The sequence below is a fragment of the Nilaparvata lugens genome, chromosome 13, assembly GCF_014356525.2.
Source record: "Nilaparvata lugens isolate BPH chromosome 13, ASM1435652v1, whole genome shotgun sequence".
In the NCBI taxonomy this organism is placed as follows: domain Eukaryota; kingdom Metazoa; phylum Arthropoda; class Insecta; order Hemiptera; family Delphacidae; genus Nilaparvata; species Nilaparvata lugens.
Genome location: NC_052516.1, coordinates 20,904,365 through 20,928,459, shown reverse-complemented (window position 1 = coordinate 20,928,459; position 24,095 = coordinate 20,904,365). Strand labels below are relative to the sequence as shown.

Here is a 24,095-nt window from a genome sequence, read left to right as displayed (position 1 = left end):
CTCAGCATACTTATTGACGGTATATTATCTTGAATTGAATAGTTAAAAATATCAATTCCTATTACTAAAGGGTAATTATCCAAACTCCACCTGTTAAGTAGAGCAAGCATATTATTAAATCTTAGTTGAGCTTGTTTGCTTGTTTCTACAATGAATACAGGACAGTGAGATTCTACAGAAAAGGCCTTAACATATTTTACCTCAGTGTTAGGAAGTTGTAACCATTCGTTAAAATCAATTTTGGAGCATTGTAAGAATTTTGAAAGCCCCTTAGATAACATCATGCTGTCTCCTTCTTTACATGCAAACGAGATAACTAAATCTACATATTCACCATAATTATAAACAAGATTGATTCTACTTTTTGGGGTTTTAACAGTCATGTTGAACATTTTAAATGTATCTAGTGTTTCACATATATTCTTATTGGTAATATTATTTTGTGTAACAATAGAAACTTTCTGTTTACTGAAGTGTTGCAAGGCACCGAGAAAAATCTTTTTAATACCCATAGTCGGTCTTTTCAACAACCTTCCTCAGCGCCTTTTCATACTCCGGACAGTTTTTGTCACTTACTTTGTGGTTAGCTGGATTGTTACGTTTTTTACAGTTTATACATACTGGTTGTTTATTTAGATTTGGACACGACTTGATATCATGATTGGTCTCTGCACAGTGGCTGCATGTGTTGTGTTCCTGGGAACAGAAACGTCCGATGTGGCCAAGTCCATTGCATTTGAAACACCTACTTACTGATACAAAGTCTTTTACATTGCTTGATGACCAGTCTATAAATACTCTTCTCATATTTTTTAATTTATTTCTAATATCTGCTGCGCATTCTACAACCCAGTTAACCTGCTTCCTATCTTTTGGACCTATCTTGAAAATTGGTTTAAAAGAATTTCTGAATTTCTCAAGTGAAATATAATCTTGAAAGTTCCTATTGAAAATATCGCTAACTATTTCTTCTTGACTCCACTCGGCAGGGACATTGTATATTACCAATTTAGGTTTAATTTTAGGTGGCTCACTTACCTCGAATTTAGCATCTTGTAGCGTAGAATCGCTAAAAATTTTATTTTTATCTACACTAGAGTCCATCACAAGAAGTACTCCTCCGCCATTCACATTGATTGCTTTTTTAACTTTCAAAGAGTTCTCGATAGACATAGTTTTTTTAATAACTTTTTTCAGGTTCTCGCTGGTCTGTTTTTCCGTTCCCTGGATCTCCTTCGGCTTTATTAGGATAGTCTTATCCTTAGGAACCGGCCGGCTCCTCTGCTCACTGGATTTCTCCTTTGTTTCTCCTGGCTTCTTTTCTTCTTTCTTCTTGGGTAGTTGGACCATCTCGGCGTAGCTAGGCTTCTTGATTGGAGTTGAAACTATCAGACTTGATGAAAGCTTCTCAATTTGTTTTTCAATCATGTTAAGTCTTTCATCTACCTTTGTATTTTGCGCGTTTCCCTCACTGCTCACTTCGGTTTTCCCTGCGATTACTGCAAGATTCTCACAAAGCACAAGAAATTCTTTATAGTCTGCTTGATATATTTTTTTCTTATCATACAGCTTTGTGCCCCAATCTTCAAAAGATGCCTTTAGAGTCCAAAGTTGGTTAACCAAATTATTATCTTTATTGGGCTCCATTGATTTTTGAGGATTATCACTTTCACATCTAGTATTTTCACTTTCCTCAAACTCCGATGCTAGAAACTGAGAAAGTTTTTCTGGCGATCCCATTTCATATCGAATTTACAGTATTTAACGTTGTACACAGTTCAATGCTCTGACCTAATTATCACTACTGACGAAATTTTTGTACACTCACACAAAAATTTGCTGACTACACTAAACTACGACGAACAATTAAAACGATGTTCTCTCTACGACTTCTGAATTGCTACTGAAAAAGTAATTCAAGGAATTATTTTACAAAACTCACCCGGTATCAGGGAGAACAACGGTCATTCCTCGTCCTTTTCCTGTCTTCTTGTTCTCTTTCTTCTGAGAGCTGCCAACTGATGTTGATCGCTTCTTGTTAGTTTGCTAGACAATTCAAAAATAAAAATTAAATTATTAAAAAATAGAAGAGAGATGATTCTATAAAATTAAAACTTGACAATTACAAATATTTCAGAGTGATCCCAAATCTGAATCAATTGTCACAGAGCACAAGCCTCATGATAATTGTGAAATCATTCAGTCATAATTGATAACGTTGAGAAACGATTCGATTGAACGAATATCAGCCAATTGCCAATATTGCATGCTTATGGCCAAATCTAAATTCAGTGTTTTAATATGGAGTAGACCTACAATCCTCATGATAAGTGTGAAATCATCCTTGAGTATGAATACTATAGATCAATATAGTTCATTCTTAATATTAAAAAAGTAAATAAAATTCAAAACTCTTTAGTCTGTAAACGATTCATCATGCTTGTTTACTCTTACTGGTCTTACTTATTTTTAATGCTAGAACGTAAGTTGAGTTTTGTTTTGTTGAACACATGAATAAAGGAATCTTAAAAAAACTAAATTTAAGTCAATCCAATTAAACACTCTTGTCCTATTCTTCTAATGAATTCAATTATGATTCAATGAATCAACAGTTAAGTTAATCACGGTTTAAATTTAAATAGACGTACATGCTACCGGGTTGTAAACTTCTAATCTACTGAATGGCACATTCTACGATTGAATACGGTTAAGACATTGAATTTCATATTAGAAATTACTCATTTTTTCAAGAAAAAAGAGAAGCATTAAATAGTTGACAGTTTTTATTTGAAAATTGTTTTATATAATTCAATTTTCAATCCCCACATTCAAGAATGATTAAATAAAGGTTACATGACATGGCAACCAATGAGAGGAGCGGATGAGTTTTTTAATCAGTACTGAATCACGGTTAAATTCAATACACTTACTTGCTACCGGATCGTACACTTCTAATTAACTGGATGACAAATTAATGGGTGTTAATTAATAAATTTGAATGTTAAGCCTGTGCGAAGGCCTGAATATAAATTTTTTATTTATATTCTTCTGGTGATATCTTTCGATTTGTATATCATAAAGCTATAAAAATGAAAAAGTTTTCTTTGAAAATGTTTCTTGATCATTACGTTTCGAGGTATGAGCGCCTAAAGTTTAAATTTTTGGGACAGAACATTTCAAATTCGGTGAAATAAATCCAGGATAAATTTTTTCATGGTCATTTTTAACAAATGAACAAAAATTTTCTGAAATTATCAATTTATTGAGAAAGTTATTAAATTTACTAAAAATAAACAAAATAACTTTTAGTTGAGTTATTTTTGGTAAATTGAATAACGTTATCCAAAATTTATATTTACAAAAGATTTTTGTTCTATTCAATCAACAATACAGTGAAGAATTTATCCTCTACATCTCATGGATTTATCTCTCACCGAATTTGAAATGTTCTGTCCCAAAAATTCAAACTTTAGGTGCTCATATCTCAAAAAATAATGATCGGAAAAAAATGTTTTCCTGAGAAAACTTTTTCGTTTTGATAGCTTGATGATATACAAATCGAAAAACTTTAAAAAATATCAGCAGTAAAAAGTTATTCTTAGCCTTAAAATTGTTTACTTGCCTGTGCCTTGAATCCGCCGCGACCCTTTCCTCCCTTGTTGACTCCGCCTCCGCGGTTCGTGTTGAATGAAGGACGTCCTCCTCTGAATGACACTCCCGTATAGTTCGATACGGCATTCACTGACGTCACCTGATAACAACATTCAAACAATTCCTATTAAATTAAGAACTTTTCTATTTAAATAAACATCATAGTTTATTTCATGATTAACTTTTTCATTTATAAAAAAGCTTTATAGTTCATTGAATAACTCTGGACATCTGGTAAAATTACAATAGCTGATAATCGCACTGGAAATTAGAAATATTCACTTTTCCTTCATAGGGCTACAATTATTGAAATGGAATAAAAATCATCAAGTACCTGTGTTATAATTAATTGGAAAATATAAGTTTGTCAGACGTCTTTAGCCAAGGAATTCACTATAATATAGCGTATTCTCATATATTTTGCAGGAGTTCATTCAAGTTGCCATTGATTTACAGAATCGACTAAGAAAATAGTAGTGTCCTTTCATTTTCATCAACTTTATAACGTATCTCATTATAAAGAATGTTGAAACAGCATAAATTACTGCTCTGTATATCTTTTAAAAGAATTATCAAAATTGTATTTTTAAACAGAACACCCATAAATCGCGGAGGAAAAATTAAATTATGTATTCATCAGGGAACTTTGGTTTTTTCTTCAAGTCTCCACACTTAGCTACACTACGCTGAAATACGTCCTGTCTATCAATGTTAAATCTGTCCCGTTCACATTTGTAGCTTGGATTTAACATAGTGAGATGGAATGGATTTCAGCGGAGTGTAGCTAAGTGTGAAGATACCCTTAGTTATCAAATATGAACTTTGGTCCCTAGAAGCACAATTGATCCAACTTTGTTACACTTTTCTGCATCTAAATACGAATTTTAGTCTCTAGAGACACAATTGCACTGACCTGAGGCTGCAACATCATGGACCGGTTGACACCGAGCGTCGACAATCCATAGTTGGGTCCCCAGCTGCCCACCACAACGCCGGCAATCTCCAGACGACCGCCCGAGTTGGAGGGAATGCCAGCCGCACGCCGGGACAGAGCACCTCCTATTCCGCCGCGAGCAGACAGCATACTGGCGTGAGCGTGCGAGGCTAGTGCCGAGGAGAGGTGCGAATTGGGCGGGGCCTGGTTGGCGTTGCGCTGTGATTGGATCATTCCGGCCGCCACCATGTGCGCATGCGCACCAGGTGGTGCACCGGGCGTTGAGTAGAGAGGGGAAGCGCGCGAGTTTTGAATCACCAGCGGCAATGGCGGTCGCGCGAACTGCACGTTCAGTCCTTCAAGGATCGCTTGCCGAACGCGTTCCACTTTCATGATGACTCGCAGACGGTGCTCGCAAAGCTCAGACAGGTTCTTGGCTTGCGATGCTCTGCAAAAAAAAGCAATTGAAATATAAATAAAGAAATCATGGTTTTGGACTCAGGGGACCTTGAAACTTATACAAAACTTGAAATCAGAGTACCTTAATTTTTTTGGAAAGCAATACTCTCCCTTACCTATGGTAATAGGGCAAGGAAAGTAAAAAGGCTGTATGAGACTTGATTAGTATTGTAAAACTAATATTCATTGGGCCATATAATACTCTGAAAAAAAATATAAATAAGAAAACAATTTATAATACTAAAGCTCCTCCAAACTTGGAGATTGAACTTCAGACTGATCAGTCAGCTTGACTGAAATGCTGATCTCTAACGTGTGGACCAAACCATGGCACCAGCACACAATTAACACTAATCATATTTCCGGCCTCCAGTCGAGCTGACGAATGGTCACACTGAAAGCCACAATCTCGAATATGGTCTGAAAGCTGAAATATAAAATTTGTTATTATGATATTTCTGTGTTGGTCTCATGATGTGGTCCGCACATGAGAGATCGGCTGTTAGTCCGGCTAACTGAAGGCCAATCTCTACGTACCGTATGGAGGAGCCAGATCATTTTATGTTCATGAGTTAAATGCACTGGAGTTTATCCTCAAATTGCATAAATTAGAATCAAGAAATTGGCAGAAACAATGAGCATCAGTGATTTAGATTATCAACAATAGATTTTCAGAAGAAAGATGATGAAAATTAATAACTCATGTCATTGTATACTGCATACCTGAGAAGTTAAGTCTAGATCTAGAACCACGGACTTGGAAGCCTTACTTTCGATACTTCAACAGAGAAGAGAGGTTGGGAAACATCCATTAAGTTGGTACAAACTTGGAAGATGATTGATGAACAGTTGGGCACGATTACATTGAGCCACCAGGTTGAGTCAACAGTGAGACGCCGTGTGTAAACCACAATAGGACACCAGTGAGACACCAGGATTGGCTGACGGGCTGGCGACCCGAGTGAGAGACCAGATGACCCCGAAATCTCGTGCCTCGGCAGGCAACCTCAAAGTCCGAGAGATATTACTTTTAACATGAGGACGGGAGCCTGATTTTTCCTTGCGCGCAGTTTGTAGCATGAACAGAGTAGTGTAGAGTAGTAAGCATGCTGTAGGGAGCAAAAGTAGGGAGAATGCTGTTAGGTAGTGAAGGAAAGAGCATCGGGCCTCTCTGTCTTCGAGAGAGAGCCGTGTTAAAAGCTCTCTCGAGCTTTAATGCCACATGACTCGCTCGGACACTTGGTGACACACTGGTGGCCTAATGTAATACGAGCCCTAGTTGAATCTATTTCGATAGATTTCATCATGTTTGGACAAACTGTGTTCAATCTCTCAGACACAACTGGCTGTTAGCCCAAACTTTTCAAAATGCTTGAGACTTGAATACCTGGTCAAGACTTGAATACCTTTGACTAACATTTAACAAAAGTGTGCAATTAGCTAGTATCAATCAACTTGGGGCCGGTTTTCGAACTCGGGATTTAGCCAAGTTCTAGACTTTAAACAGATGGAGTCAAAAATTGGCTTTCCGAAACGGGACGTAGTCGTAGTTTTTATGTTAATCATTATTTTTCTCATTTCTATAATTATCATTCTTCTACAAATTTTACAAAGTATGCAATGTAGAATATTATTGTAAAACGATGATCGATTTTAATTAGTGATCGATGTTACGATGATCGATGATCAATAGTTAATAAGTGATTGATCATCGATAATTATGAGTGATCGATGATCGATCAGTGAAGTGACTTACCTGGCCAGATGATGGTGGAACAGTTTGCCGTCGAAGAAGAGCCAAGGACAGCACATGAGCCAGGGAATGGGCGCCCCACATGCGTCGTTCACAAGAAGCGCTGTCTCCACGCCCTGCATGAACATTGTTGCCAACTGCACGCCGCGACTTGACACTACTGGCAACTGAACAAACATTACAGACAATCAGTTTATCAAATAATCAAATAATATTATAAAGTTACAGACTCAATATCTGTAATTAACATTACAGACAATCAGTAAATGTAATTAAATGCAATGCAACACAAATTAAACAATTACCAAGTTGAGAGTTGTGAGACTAAAGCCTCCTGCACAAGGTTAAAATAGTAGCTTGGAGAAACGATAGCAAAGGAAGATATTCAATGGTAAAAGTCGTTTATGTTACAAATTTCAAGCTGACTTTTTGTTAACTAAGGCCGATTGCTGTCGACTACTGGTCTATTATTACTGTTTTGGATGGGTGAGAGTGTTAGAACGGCACAGTATTAGAGCCTACAAGCGTTTCATAGCTTCACGAAAAGAACTACTAGGACTGTCGGCTTGAGTAAACAGTGAAATTTGCAACATAAACGCCCTATACCATACGATATCGAACTAAAAAAGATTCTAGGTGAAAAATCAGACAAATTCATTTTATGTAACAATATCAATTGTCTGTCAGGCCTAGTACCAACAAAGATATGAATCTTTGTCGGTGTGGAGACTGCAGTATAATTTCAATTTAGCCTCTATCCACATGAGTGAATCAATCCCAGCAAGCACGAAACTTTACTAGAACTGTTTCAGAGGCATAAAATCCCGCAAATGATTTGATTTGATTGAATTTTCTTCCTGGAGACTCAATCATCATTGTCACCTAGATTTAGGCTACTGAAATGCAAGTCAATAAGAACCAATATTATAAGAAATGATTTCTGAAGAATTCGAGTATTAGTCTTCATTTCAACGAGTTTGTTGTGATCTTTCAGATTTTCAAAATAATTTGTCATGTCTGTCAGGCCTAGTACCAACAAAGATATGAATCTTTGTCGGTGTGGAGACTGCAGTATATTTTTCAATTTAGCCTATTTTCACATGAGTGAATCAATCTTCCCAGCACAAATCATTGGTCTAGGATTGTTTGAGAGGCATAAAATCATCAAAGTTCAAATTACTAAATCACTCAGATAAATTAAGTATCCACGTGATAGGAGTGTTTTAAATTAATTCATTCATCATGTAACAACAAATTCATTCATGTTTAAATGTATAAATACAGCCTCATTCTTGCAATTCATCATGTTTTAAAAGTGTTAAAAATGTATAATGAAGGCTTCATTCTTGCAATCTCATAGTTGAGAAGAATTTCATGATTATATCAATCAATTTTGATGAAATATGTCTGTCAGACCTAGTACCAACAAAGATATGAATCTTTGTCGGTGTGGAGACTGCAGTATCATTTCAATCTAGTCTCTATTCACATGAGTGAATCAATCTTAGCTAGCACGAAGCATTCACTTAAATTTTTTGAGAGGCATACGATTCCATCAAAATAGAAAAAAAATGTAAATTATATAATGGTAATATTATAATAATGATATACAGTGCTATACCATTAATTGAATCACAGAAATAACAAGATAATCTTGTAATGATTACAATTTATAAGAAAGTATTTGTCTGTCAGGCCTAGTACCAACAAAGATATGAATCTTTGTCAGTGTGGAGACTGCAGTTTCATTTCAATCTAGCCTCTATCCACGTCAGTGAATCAATCTTGGCAATTACAAACAATTGTCTAAAATTGTTTAAGAGGCATAACAGTTACTTTATGTAGCTTAATCATAGCAATTTCTCTATATAAGTTTTTATTCAAATGTCCAATACAAGAGTATGACAATAAAAATAAACCACTTACAGCTTTTTTCCACAAAAAAAAGAGTCGCAACCCAAAAAACAGTTGGTGTTAATTTGCTTTCTAAAATAATCAATAACAATGTTAATGTTGATAACACGTCAAATTCTAACCTTATCTTGGACATTGTCACCTATAAATTTGAAATAAAAATAGCACAAGGACTACCTTATTACTTTATCTGCCAATGTTATTCCATAAGTGTCATTTGCATTGTAAATAATCATCATTCAACGATGGACATAAATTAAATAATGTGATCAATAATCGTCAACCTCAATACTTCAAACCCCAAACGAATTTTATCAAATAGACTTTAATTTAAAGTACAGTTTTTCATTACTCGAATTGCATTAATTTATTGTAGCCTACCTGCAGTTCCTGGTTGTATTCGGCATTCATGAGTTCAGGTGCCAAAGTGGTAACAATGAAAGCATCCAATTCTGACCTCCTCAGAACTTTCTTTTCAGGGAACGACATCATGTACCTAAAATTATAAGAGAATTTATATAATTAACAATAGATAACATGCTATTAACCTCTATAATTATCATCTCAAACGAATCTGGAAGTATTGATTCAGCTTATACTTTAAATACTTTATTTACTTCCTCCTATATCAGATTCATTTGTAAAACCAATCTAAATTAGAATTAGCTATTAGCGGTAATTGAATGCCATTGAATAACTTGAGTGCCGGTTGCACAAAAGCTGATTAAATCATGATTAGTTGCACGAGAATCAATCGGAGAAAACGTCTTTCCAAAAAAGCCTTCTCTGATTGGTTGTCATGAAATTAATTTTGTGCAACCGGGCCTCACTATTTTTTATTTGGTAGTAGCTTTCAATGATTTTTCAACGATGTAAAAAAGTATTATCATCATTATATATTCGTTCTAAGTTCATTAGTGAAACTGTTAGAGAATTGATAGTGTTTACATGACCTCAATCGGAATATTTGCCAGAATCAGAAAGAGAGAAGCTAATAATTTCTTAACTTGGTCTATTCCCTTTTTTTCTTTCCTTGAGAGTTGTATTTCTCAATGTTACTAACTGCCTTAGCATACCAAGACTACATAACCGTTTGCTAGAATCATATAATTGAATATTTGTTTGAGTTTGTATGTTTCTAGTTTCGTAAAGTGCTAATTTGAAAATATTTAGGAGCTAGCTTACCTGAGAACTGTAGCCATGATGAGAATATGCTGTGGAACATAGTCATAGTTGACAATGAGAGGTGTGTCTGATCGCATACATGTGAGGTAGGCTCTCCTTCTCCGTCTCATATCATCCATTGTGGTTCTGAAAAATTTAATTAAAAACCAATTAAAAATTCAACTTTTATCTCAAATAAAATAAAAATATTTATTTATTTATTGGATAGAGTAAACAATAGTCGGAAAAGAAAAAACAGGCTATTGCCCAAAACTTTTTCCTAATTGTGTCTTAAATTGTCCAAATATTACATAGGTTATGTCCATTTCAATTTATACACTAAATCATCAATCTTAATCAAAACAAATCAGAATAAATCAAACAATTTTAAATTCAGATAGATATTATTTGATTAATAAGATAGAAATGTCTAAAATATGATGAAAAACCACACCAACATGTTGTAATATGATAAAAATAAAGAAATTCCATTAGAAAGATACAATGAAGATGTAACTTGTAATACCAATACAATAACTATATTATGAACATCATCAAAGCCTCATTTTGTTCACGAAAACAGATAATAATAAATTGGGTAGGCAGTCTTACAGGATGTATTCAATCACTTTAATGTCAAGCAATGTAAATCAGTTTAAAATAGATTATCTGCAATAGATTTCAGCCGAAAGATGGTGAAAAATAGTATCATCATAACATCGATTGACACTGATTCAAACATCCAAGTTTCTGCCAATTCTTATCCAATTTCAAATTAAAACACTAAATACCCAGCAAATAATACTATTATGGTGTATTACTTCTTTAATTGAACCTTCCAATATGAAATATTTCATACACAAGTTGTATTTCTATCGAACTTGTTTATTGACTATTGCATTGCATTCCAATAAAACAGTTTCTTATTGATAAATAAGATACCTACAATGAATATCAGAATCAATGAATATCAGTTAAAAAAGATCATCAATATATTTTCAGTCCCGAAAGATGGTATGAAAATAAAAGGAATCATCATGTATCATTGTTTCCTTTATTGCATCTAATGTGATTTTGAATAACAAACCAGAAAATAGTATCAATAATCCATCTATTTGATATCCAGTTTCGTAATAAATTAGTTTCAAGATCTAAAGACATTTCTGCCGAAAGATGGTGGAAATGAATACTCATTGTTCATTTTTAACGTTTGTATATTAATTTTAAGACCTCTATATGTGGTCGGTTGAGTTAATTTCTAATCAGGACACCAAACAATGAATATCAGTTAAAGTAGATCATCAACACATTTTCAGTCCCGAAAGATGGTATGAAAATAAAAGGAATCATCATACATCATTGTTTGTTTATTCAAATGGAGGGAAAAAATTTTCCATTCCGAATAAATTAGTGTTTTTCCTACTTATTTTATTACTAATTGGTTTCAATAAACAATTGAAACATTCCTATTTTACCCACTAAATGGAAAAGCCGATGATAATAAAATAAAAAAGAATCCAATTTAAAACATATTAATATTTTAATTAAAATCTAGACAATGATTCATCAGATTATAAAATATCAACAATGAATTTTCAGCCGAAAGATGGTGAAAATGAATACTCAACACATTATACTCGTTGTTTTATCATATTTTGTATTTGCATGAATTGAATTTCAAATTAAACATGAAATTTATATTTCTATTCGATTTTTTTTACATGGATTTCAAGCCGTATCTAGTTTAAAATAGTATAGTTATTACATTAACGTGTAACCACGATATCAAACAATGACTATCAGTTATAGTAGATCATAAACATATTTTCAGTCCCGAAAGATGGTATGAAAATAAAAGGATTCATCATAAATAATTGTTTGTTTATAGATATAAATATATTATTGAAACATTCGTACTTTATACACGAAATGGAAAAAGTATTATGCCAATGAAATAAAATATAAATGAGATACCAATTTAAAACATACTTAGTGCTGGTTGCACAACAGCCGGTTAAATTTTAACCGTGATTAATTCCACGAGAATCAATCAGAGAAGCCGTCTTTTCAAAAATGCCTTCTCTGATTGGTTCTCATGAAATTAATCACGGTAAAAATTTAACCAGCTGTTGTGCAACTGGGCCTCATATTTTAAATAGTCCAGACAATGATAATCAGAAAATAGAAATATCAACAATGAATTTTCAGCCGAAAGATGGTGAAAATGAATACTCATCATATATACTAATATTTTTTATTGGTATTTTTGCATGAATTGTATTTTGAAATGACACATGTAATTAATTTTGTTTTTACTGAACTGTTTGTAGGCTACACGAATTCCAAGCAGTTTGAACTATGGTGGTTTCTTTAACTTGTAACTTCTAACCTTGTAACCAAACAATGAACATCAGTTAAAATAGATCATCAACATATTTTCAGTCCCGAAAGATGGTATGAAATAAAATGAATCATCATTTATATCATTGTTCGTTTATTCAAATGGAGGAAAATAATTTTCCATTCGGATTTATTTTTACTTCATTTTATAAATTATTGGATTCAATAAATTTAATAAAAGAAACATTTCTACTTCAACTACGAAATGAAAAAGTCTATATATTGTGACAATAAAAGGAAATAAATATAAATAAAGGTACCAAGTTAAAACATAGTAATATTTTAATTAGTCCAGACAATGATCATCAGATGAAAAAAATATCAACAATGAATTTTCAGCCGAAAGATGGTGAAAATAAAAGTAACTCATCATAAATCATTGTTTAAAAATCTCAAAATCGAAGAAACTTTCAACAACATAATAATTTCAGTTTCAATTACTTGCATGGAAATAGAACGAAGATGAAAGTTCCATTAACAAATAATGCAATTGATTAATCAGACGAGGATTAGGCAAAAATATTTAGGCCCGGTTGCACAACAGCCGGTTGAATTTTAACCGTGATTAATTTCACGAGAACAAATCAGAGAAGGCGTTTTTGAAAAGACGGCTTCTCTGATTGGTTCTCGTAGGAATTAATCACGGTTAAAGTTTAACCTGCACTTAGCCTACTAGCAATTTATATGTATATTAATATATAATTCATCCATCATTTGGATTATGGTTTCTTGATCCATTCCAAACAGCGATGTATCAACACACTATTTTGCCATTCAAACACCGACATCAGATTATTTATTACATTAAATAAATGACTACATGTCGGTATTCAAATGACGAAATAGTGCGTTAACCCACTATGTTTGATGGAGAAGATTCATTTTCAATTCTCATTAATTTCGATAGTTTGAAGAGTAGCTAATATTAGTTTTTAAGAATAATTTCTAGATTCAAGAGTTGGATAAATTGATGCTTGAATAAGATGCCAGTTCAACTTACCCAAACCATAGCCTCTGTACTGTTGGTACTCCCCAGCCCAGACTTTCCGCCTTCACGATCTCTGGCTTATTGTATGGATTATTTTTGGTGCACACCCATTCTTTGATTCTGATATCCGGCAATTTTCCTTCCTGGCCTATTACAGAATAAAATTTAAATTTAGAAAAAAATACAGTTTCTCCATAAAATATACGATAATTAAAATATAATCGTCAGCCTTTTCAAATTATCAGCACAAGTCATCAGCCGAAAGATGGTGATATTTGAAAAAATCATCATACAGTAGTAATGAATAGTATAATTGGAATGTTATTATTTTTCATTAATCACATTCGGGGAGCAAAACGAAGTATGAAATTGACAAAGTATGTTGAAAATATACTTGACATAGAACAGAATAAAATGTTGGAAGTTAACAGTTTTTTCCTTGGTTTCTATATCTTGATCTAGATCCCATTATCAATCACATTTAATTTATATAGAAACACTTGGGATCGCAGATAGCTCTCTATGTGGCCTATTTCAATGAAATCTTTCTATGATATTTCTGTGTGGCTCTATTTCAACGAATAAGGTAACTTAGGGCCGGTTTCCGAGCTCGGTATTTAACTAAATTCTAGACTTTAAACAGTAGGAGTCATAGTCATAGTCCTGGTCATATTCAAAGTCACGTTCAAATTAAATTTCGAAAAAATAGAGAATTGAACACAAAATAAAATAAATAGAAAAGTGTAAAATTTCAGCTATTTTGAATTATTTAGGAATGTGTTTCATTTCGTCAAGGAAAACCGTTTCCAATTATAGAAATGTGGAAAAAGATATATGTTGCTGCAACTTTTCACTGTTTTGGAAAGCCAATTTTCTGACTCCAGCTGTTTAAAGTCTAGAATCCCGAGCTCGGAAACCGGCCCTTAGAGTCATCAAGTAATGCATCGTTTGTTTGCTTTCGAAGAGAAAAGACAAATAAATTTTTTGGAGAGAAAAGCCAACCATGGTCATCAAATTAGATGCTTTTTTTCTTGATTTATTAAGAGCATTGTTGAAAATATAACATAAAATAGAAATAAATGTTGAAAGTTACCAGTTTTTTCCTTGTTTTTGTTGGCCATGAAAGTGTGATGGTGCATGTTGAATAGAATGGCATAGACCATTTGCCGGATTGGTTTGTAGAACAGGTGTATGCTGGGAATCTCCTTATGCTGTTCGTCTTCCATTATCACTGGCAGTTTTATTTCTCCCTGAAAATCAAAGTAATATTAATTAGTAAAGTAGAATGACCTCAAATATGAAGTTTCAATCTACAGTCATCTCACAAAAAACTTATAAATATCTAATTGACGTTCAAATTAAATATTAGTTTTAAAATTCCTGTTTTTTCAACAGTATTATTTCAATATTGCTCATGTTATGAGAGAGAATCACAAGAGATAGGCTAGATAGATAGATGTCATAGAATCGTATGTTGCATATCAAGTAAGTTCATTAGCAATATAAATAGTATTTTATCAAGTTATATTACGGTAATATTAATGTTTTTTAGTTTTCTTTAGTTTTGAACATGGAAATCTCTTCAATTTTGATGTTACTATAAACATTAGGTTTACTATAAAATATTACTATATAAGTAACTAGCAGTTTATGAAAACCGTCACCTTCCAAGCCATCAAATTATCAGAGATTCATCAGTATTATAGAAGATAATGTGTTTATCGGTAAAGTTGTGAACCAATATAACACACGGACAGTTCAAATACTCCAAATTGTTACAATTTAACCAATTGATCAAACCAAGATCTAAGATCATTTTATAAAGAAAAATTACCATTAAATTTTTTCAATCAATTACTCTAAATAAATAAAAGTAAAAATGCTTTTATTGCAAAGATACTGCTGAACAATGCATCAGTTTCGTTTTAAAAATACATCAAAAGCTCTCAGCCGAAAGATGGTGTAATTGAAATCATCATGACAGAGTTCAACAAGTATTTTAGGGCTCTATTACCCGGTCAAAACCTTTGACTAACTTTTGACAAAAAAATGTTTTCCCTATTGGACCCGTGTTAGACTATAACAGACGGATGTTTTATAAATATAAAATGACCTATAACACAATCAAAAATCGTTCATGAAATATTTTTCCTATATTTGACACTTGAATGGGACCCTTTTACTCTACATACTTTGGTTACTAACTACACATTGGATAGAGATGGATAGACATTGGATAAAGATGAGACTACTAGAGACAACTAAAGACATTATTTTTTACACGGCTCTTTCTCAGACAGAGAGACCCAATGCTCTTTCCTTCACTGATCACTCCCACTACCTAACAGCATTCTCCCTACTTTTGTGTCAGCATCCAATTGTGCGCAGCATGCTTACTCCTCTCCACTATGGTTACTATGGTCTCACTGTGGGTACTAAGTCCATGCTACAAACTGTGGAAAGAGAAATCAGTTTCCCTTCCTCATGTTGAAAGTAATATCTCTTAAAATTTAGAGATGAAACTAGGCTACTTTGAGAAATGATAGAGATGAGACTACGTTGTTCATCAGGTGAGTGAAGGAAAACTATAATTGAGTGACAACTGACCTGTGCCAATATCTGGTACATGAAGGGCGACATGAGTCCCTTGTTGTGGCGCTCGGACACAGTTCGCATCACTTCGGACGCCACGGGCGGCAACTGAATCGGTTGCCCTCCCTTACCACCACCTTTGCCACCGCCATCTTTGTCTTTCTTGCCACCTTTTTTCGAATTTTTCTCCCCCGCACTTTCGCCGCGCGCAGGTGATGTCGCACCTACAATAGTAATTATAATATTAGACTTGATTAATAATATGAAAAACAAGACCAAAATCCAGTTAAAAAAACGAAACACAAATATACAATCTCGAGATTTACAGTAAATATTTCTAAATCTAAAATAAGATTTCTTTGGATATAATCTTATATTTTACAATTTGATTGAGAATTAAGAATTATTTTCACTACTACTACATTCTTGTATTATTCTTCATCAGATCCATTATTGTCCAGAAAGTATTCTGCCCAGTAATTTTCTCTATCCTCTATCATTACTGTAGTGAGTTTAATAGATCCAGCACCTGATCACATTGGTTTGCTGTTGTTCCTTTACTGTTGTTAGACAAAGCTGATAGCTCTATCCTTTTCAACCTCCGCACTGTTAACAAATCGTTTGTAGACAGAAGAAATATAATAAACTTCCAGAACATACAATCTTAATAACGAAATCATGAAAGGATATAATATATTTCCTTGGTAAATATAATATATATTTGAGATGGTGATAATTATTTTATCACGAAAATATATAATATGTTGGTGAATGGAATATATTTGAGATAATTTGATAATTACTAACAAGAATCGACATATTCAATGTTATATCAGATACACTAGAATGGCTCAAATCTTAACTATGTACTATGGAACTATGGAAGACAGTGGAGAAAGATAATTGAGAACTCTTCCATTCTATTATTTGAGCTGACTTCATAATATGAATCCAACTTTTGATAATCTCACTAAAGAGGTGGCAATCAAGGTCTATAAAAACCAGGTCAAGACACCCATGTTCCTTATGGAGCGGCCATTTTATGCGGTTTTCAAGGCGGTACATTCGAAAATGCAATCTAATTCAACTCACTCGTAACAAATTCATGCATTATGCATTTTTAAAACAATATTCAGGTTTTCAATTTTTTAATAAAGAAATTTCAATAATAAATGGTTTAATTTATTTATTATTAAAAATGGTTCTTATTCTTGTAACCTATGGATTTATGATTCATAAGGCATTGGGACAAGACAGAAATATGCCAGGCCAACTTCTAACAACTTCCTACTGTAATCTGTCGGAAGATTTTTTTTTCAATACCAATTACTAATAACACATGTTTTGTTCAATCTACAATGATAACAGCTAAAAATAAATTTGAAAATTGGTGAACTAGGACCCCACAAAATGGCGATTTTGCGATGCATCACGGGATCGTGTCATTTATGACCTGTATTTATGACTTTGGTGGCAATGATTAAATTTAACCACAGAGAAACAATAGCTTGAGTAGATATCCCATAGTATAGGGCGTTTATGTCGTAACTTTTACTGTTATCTCAAGCCGATTACTATCGATTATTGTAGATTTTTACTGTTTTGGCCGGGTGAGAGTACATGAACGGCACAATATGAGAGACTACCAGTGTCACACACCTTTTTGGGAAAGAAATACGTGGACTATCGGCTTCAGATAACAGTAAAAGTTGCGACATAAACGCCCTATATCATGGGATATCTACTCAAGCTATTGTTTCTAGATGATTCAACTCACCTGGCGAAGAACTGTTCGAACTACTAGAGTCAATGGCCAGCTGATTGGGAGTGCCGCCATTTTGCACCGGCGACCCACTTCCGTTAACCAGCGGCGGTTCCGGCTCACTTCCGGTGGTAGCGGCGGCCACTTCCGGTTCCGGCGCTTCCTTTCCGGTGTCGTCGATGATTATTTCCGGTTTGGCTTGCGGCATAGCGGCTGTGGCCTCCTTGTATTGCTGCAGACTGGTCATTTCCGACTCGGCTGTCTCGGAGGCCAGCCGTGTTGTGTCCAGGTCGGGCTCCTGGATTGTGTCTGTTGTTGCTGTTGTTGTTGATGCTGCTGCTGCTGTTGCTGCGTTTTGTTTGTCGGCCGCACTGTGGTCCTGTTTGTTTTTGTTGCCACGGTGCTTCTTACCTGGAAATCCAGAGGAGAATAATGCATAATGATCAACAGAAGTCATCAGAAATAGAGGAGCTCAACAAGTTCACCCAAGCTCCATTAATAATCACCATCACACACTAACGTAACGTCGCTAAAGTCTGTGAGATATTACTTAACATGAAGAGGGGAAACCCATTTCTCCTTCCACAGTTTGTAGCATAGACACAGACGGAAATCCTGCGCACAATTGGATGTACCGTGTCATTTCGCTTCAGGTTCTTGTGATGAGCACATCTCCGTAACATACACAAACATACGACTATGGAACATTGCAAGTGGAGGGGAGTGGGCGCTCTCTCACACAGACACAAAAGAAGGAGAATGCTGCTACGTAGTGGGAGCATCGGACCTCTCCGTCATCGAGAAAGAGCCGTGTTAAAAGTAACTTTTATAAGTATTTTTGTTTTTTGGCAAAATAAAGATTTTGATTTTTGATCTAAAAAAAAAACTTCTCACGGACTTTAGAGATATGTCTTCCGAAGAGGTAGCCGTCATATCTCACTAATGTTGATCCACACTATGCCGGTTTGAAATGGACAGATTAACTAGCACTAGGATACGTCGGCTGAGTCTTTCAAAAGACAGAAATAAGTATTTTCCTAGCTACGCTACGTTAGTGAGTGATGTGGATATAAGTTCGCGTTGAAATTTAATACAAATGCTCAATCAGTGTCCTACCTATAGTGTTCTATACACTATTTCTAATATTTTGTATCATACAGTGTTCTATTATGTCTATTGCCTATGGTGTTCGATAAATAAGTTCTAAAAATTCTATGAATTATAGAGTAAATTGTAGAATTTGCAGAACCTACTTTGATTCAATAGAATCCACATTATTTATAATAATATACAATTATATTATAAATAATCCCCCTCAGGATTGAAACCTTTCTTGTAAAGTTGGTAAATAATAATCTTATTTTGACAAAAGCTATTCATTTATTATTCACAATGGAGACAACGGGTTCCCCCAAAAATGTCTCCTTGACAATAAAAATTGTACAGATACAAATGAAAAAAAGAAAGAAGAAGAAATAATTGTAATGACATTAATACTAACTACTGAACAATGCATCAGTTTCGTTTTAAAAATACATCAAAAGCTCTCAGCCGAAAGATGGTGTGATTGAAATCATCACGACAGAGTTCAGCAGATATTTGAAATGAAATTCTTTATTCTACAGAAAGAAGCAGCATGAATAATAATAATAATAATAACATTTTAAATGAGCTAGATAAATTTGAGACTTTTCTCATGAACAAATGCCTCAAGTTTATAAAATCAAAATTTGCAAATTAATTATTTATTTGAGTGAACCCCAAAAATTTGATCCCTGATCAAACAATTATTACAAATTAATGAATAGGTACTGTAATTATTATTCATTTACTAGCAGGTAACCCGTGCTCCGCAAGGATCTATTTTAAAACTTGACAGACTGAGAACTTGATTTTAGTCCAGTAGTTTAGACGTGATGATGCGTCAAACATAATTTTTCTCTCCCGTACGTGTTATAAGCCAGTTCTTTCCTTTATTCTAGTATACATTAGTTCTTCAACTTGGTACTAACATAATAAAGTCACAGAGCTCAAATCTTGTTTAGAAACCTTCCTCAACTTGACGCCAACCTGACAAAATTGGACTGGTATAAATTTAGTTACCAATATTTTATTCATTTGTTTCGAAGAGGTAGTCTCTAAAATTATAGTTCTATATTAAAATATGGTTTGTATTCATGTCTCATGAATGAAATTTGAACATTAATTTAAAAAAATCTAGATGGAAAATTGAAATTTGGGCTTCGAGGGCTTTGACATTTTTAGAATCTATGTGCAAAATTTGGAGATCTAAATCATTCCCGTTTTTTCGATATGCAATCCACAAGTTGACATGTTTTGATGCGAACAAACACAACCCTACTCTCTCTTATTATATAGATTTATTCCATAATTATAATGTATATATTATATAATTATATAATAGCTTACCAGTATTAGCCGCGCGGTAATCGAGAAATCCGTCCTTGGTACCATCCAGGTAGTACTGAATACTCTGCTTCAGTTTGGCCAGTCGGGGATCCTTGTCCGAGCCCAAGATGGCGGCACAAGTATCGGCCAGCTTCTCACCGGCAGGCAGCGACTTGACGAGAGCGGCCATCTTTTCAACCAGCACTTCAGCGGGGATCTTGCCCACCGGCTGGTTGATGCCTTGCTTCTTGTAGATATCGACGAGATCGTTTTCGGTCAAAATGTAGTTGCCGAGAAGCGCCACCAGGATGCACAGCTTCTCAGTGCTCAGACCCATTTCTTTGTTCAGTTCGCTCAGGTTGTATTCCTTTGTTTCCAAAGAGCCCTGTAACAAAAAAATGACTGATTAAGGAACTGTTCAAAAAAGTTTAAGTTGACCTTAAAAGAATTAAAGTTGAGTTCAAAAAAATTAAAATGGACCTTAAAAGAGTTCAATTCGAATTCCAAAGAGTTCAATTGGACTTAAAAAGAGTTCTAAAGACAAGTAGTGTTAATAATATTCTCAGTGGAGTTCAAAAGAATTGAGCGTAGGTAAAAGTAATTCAAAGTTTTTGGTATTTCTTTCAAAGATAATTGAAACAAAAGTAAAAATAAAGATTTTTGTTGAAAGTAGCCAAAAATTATCTTTCTAAAACTTTTGTTTCCAAAGAGCTACAACAAGAATTAAGACTGGTTGAAAGACAGTTCAAGTAGAGTTCAAAAGGATAGAACATAGGAAAAAGTGTTTCAAAGCTTTTGCTATTGCTACCAAAGAGCCTTGAGACATAAAGTTAAAAGTGAAACAGGTTTAAGTAAGATTTCTGATGAAAGTAGCACGAAAATATCTTTCTAATAAGCTCTTGTTTCCACAAGAGCCCAGCAACATTAATAATAAGACAGGTTCAAAGAAGGGTTCAGTTGAAATATGAAAACATAGTTTCAAAAGTGTTTGCTTCTGATTCTACAGAGCCCTGGATTAACAATAGGAGTTAGTTGAAGTAGAAACAATTGTGAGAAGCACATCAGAATCTTGCAAAGTCAAGAGTATCAATGAAAAGAGAGGATGATTAGGAGAACAGAAATGACAATAATGATAAGATGGCAGAGGAGAATAACGATAAAAAGGAAGAGGAGAGAGGAGGAGACCTCACATCGTTATTGATCAAAAATCGGGGAGAGGAGAAGTTTGAGTTCAGTGCATAGTTCCATTAATATGAATCATGAGAATTATTTTTGTTTACATGGATGAATAATAATTAAATAATTATAAACATATTTGAAAAATAAAAATATATCTCCATTTGTCTGTCAAGCCTAGTACCAACAAAGATATGAATCTTTGTCAGTGTGGAGACTGCAGTGTCATTTCAATTTAGCTTCTATTTACTCAAGTGAATCAATCCCACCAAGCACAAAACTTCAATAGAATTGTTTCAGAGGCATAAAATCCTTATAATTCAACATGCAAACTTTCTCGTCAGTGGTTACTCCACAAATGATACAAATCAATTTAATATTTCACAACTATATATAAAATAGCTATACAGGGTGGGTGAAAAGTCCGAGAACGGCTTAATATCTCATACACAAAGGTTATTTGACGGTGGGTGTGATTGGGGATCCTACTCACATTGAAAATACTACTTTACTATGACTTTAAAAATCTGGTCCGCCATATTCAATTCAACTTTTTTTTTTTAAATAGGACGGTGGTCATGCGATACATAATTTCGATAAGAAATTTCAAGAAAAATGAATGGCGAAAACCGCATATCGATATCTCAAACCTTCAGTGAATCAATCTTAGCAGAAAGAATCCACTAAAATTGTTTGAGAGGCATAAGATTCCATAAAAATTGAAAAATACATATTTGTAATACTGTATTATAATATTATTGAGATGCAGTACTATACTATTACTTGAATCACGGAATTAATGAAATAATCATGTAATTGTGGCAACCTTGTTTCTGATAGTGTGCGTATGTCAAATTTAGACCTCACACCCAATGTAACAACATTTTTGAAAGGCATCATGTGCATAGAATGATGGCCTTTTTAAATTTAAAAAATAGAAATATAATTTATGAAAATTATTTGTCTTTCAGGCCTAGTACCAACAAAGATATGAATCTTTGTCGGTGTGGAGACTGCAGTATATTTTTAATCTAGCCTCTATCCACTTGAGTGAATCAATCTTAGCTAGCACGAAGCATTCACTTAAATTGTTTGAGAGGCATACGATTCCATCAAAATAGAAAACATTGTAAATTATTTAATGGTAATATTATAATAGTGATATACAGTACTATACCATTACTTGAATCACAGAAATAACAAGATAATCTTGTAAAGATTACAATTTATAAAAAAGTATTTGTCTGTCAGGCCTAGTACCAACAAAGATATGAATCTTTGTCAGTGTGGAGACTGCAGTATCATTTCGTTTTAGCCTCTATTCACATAGAGTGAATCAATCTCAGTTAGCTCAAATCGCACAATAAAATTGTTCAAGAGGCATGAAATACCCAGATTATTCAGATAAAAAATATCCACATCAAAAGCAAACATTACATGTACATATAATAAAATTCTGGCATACTTAGTACCAAAAAAATAACGAATTTTAGTCAATTGGATAGGTCTTTTTTGTGAGAAATTAGTTAAGATCAATATTGAGGAGTCTGCTGGAAAAAGGGCACACTTAATTCAGGCCTTTTTCCGTCAAAGTGCTTAATGGATTCACCGCCATTTTCTCTATATGTCTAAAAATTTGCATACATCTATGTTTTTTCTGAACGAGGCGACGATTTTAAGAAGGCAGTGTCAAGCGTTTGAGCATGAATAGATTCATCTTTGACAGCGTTTTTCTCAAAACATGGTTTTTGCACCCTCTTCTTTCATCAAACTCCTTTATTACAAAAATATAAAAATTGTCTGTCAGGCCTAGTACCAACAATGATATGAATCTTTGTCGGTGTGGAGACTGCAGTATCATTTTGATTTAGCCTCCATTCACAACGTGTGAATCAATCTTAGCAAGAACTTATTTCTCGACTCAAATTGTTTGAGAGGCAATAACCACAAAAAGTAATGGAAATAACTAGCCTATAATTATTTTGTTTATCAAGAATCTTGGTCTCTATGAAAATTAAATGACTAGTTTTTAAAAACGCAGTCAGTTAGTTTCATTAACATTCATGTTCACAAGTAAATTGTCTGTCAGGCCTAGTACCAACAATGATATGAATCTTTGTCGGTGTGGAGACTGCAGTATTTTTTCAATTTAGCCTCTATCCACAAAAGTGAATCATCCCACTTAGCAAAAAACATCAATAGAATTGTTTTAGAGGCATAAAATCCCTATAATTTAAGGCTGTGCAAAGGCTAAAAATAAACTTTCTACTCGTGATATTTTTTGATTTGTACATCATCAAGCTATCAAAATGAAAAAGTTTTCTCAGGAAAAAATTTTTTTTTCTGATCATTACTTTTTGAGATATGAGCGCCTGAAGTCCAAATTTTTGGGACAAAATTCGGTAAGAGATAAATCCATTAGATTCAGAGGATAGATTCTTCATGGTATTGTAGATCTAGTAAAATAAAAATTTTCTGAAAATATAAATTTTTAAGATAGTTATTCAATTTACTAAAAATGACTTTTAGTCGAGTTATTTTTGATATTGAATGACATTTCAAAAATTGATATTTTCAGAAAATTTTTGTTTTACTAGATCAACAATACAATGAAGAATCCATCCTCTAAATCTCATGGGTTTATATCTTACTCAATTTGAAACGTTCTGTCCAAAAAATTCAAACTTAAGGCGCTCATATCTCAAAAAGTAATGATCGGAAAAAAATGTTTTCCTGAGAAAACGTTTTCATTTTAATAGCTGATATACAATTCGAAAAACTTTGAAAAATATCACGAGTAGAAAGTTTATTTTTAGCCTTTTAAATTAAATGATTAGTTTTGAAAACACACAGTCAGTTTCATTGAACATTCATGTTCACAACTATGAAAATT

The 24,095-nt window shown here is 33.7% G+C and overlaps 1 protein-coding gene and 1 non-coding gene across 2 annotated transcripts in view; both read right to left on the bottom strand.

Annotated features, from left to right (window-relative positions):
- The window catches only part of LOC111053468 (constitutive coactivator of PPAR-gamma-like protein 1), a 48,478-nt gene that overhangs the window by 15,404 nt on the left and 8,979 nt on the right, over positions 1-24,095 (bottom strand). Inside the window, exons 5-15 of the mRNA XM_039440060.1 lie at positions 20,048-20,411; positions 17,633-18,028; positions 15,871-16,079; positions 14,357-14,513; positions 13,276-13,411; positions 9,897-10,022; positions 9,093-9,207; positions 6,801-6,964; positions 4,565-5,033; positions 3,623-3,751; positions 1,943-2,046 (exon numbers count right to left, since the gene is read on the bottom strand). Of these exons, the coding sequence (XP_039295994.1) occupies positions 1,943-2,046; positions 3,623-3,751; positions 4,565-5,033; positions 6,801-6,964; positions 9,093-9,207; positions 9,897-10,022; positions 13,276-13,411; positions 14,357-14,513; positions 15,871-16,079; positions 17,633-18,028; positions 20,048-20,411 (2,369 nt within the window). The remainder of the gene's footprint in view (positions 1-1,942; positions 2,047-3,622; positions 3,752-4,564; positions 5,034-6,800; positions 6,965-9,092; positions 9,208-9,896; positions 10,023-13,275; positions 13,412-14,356; positions 14,514-15,870; positions 16,080-17,632; positions 18,029-20,047; positions 20,412-24,095) is intronic.
- LOC120354127 lies at positions 10,519-10,595 on the bottom strand. Its single transcript, XR_005572827.1, has one exon. It is a non-coding gene; the product is annotated as a small nucleolar RNA Me28S-Am982 (small nucleolar RNA).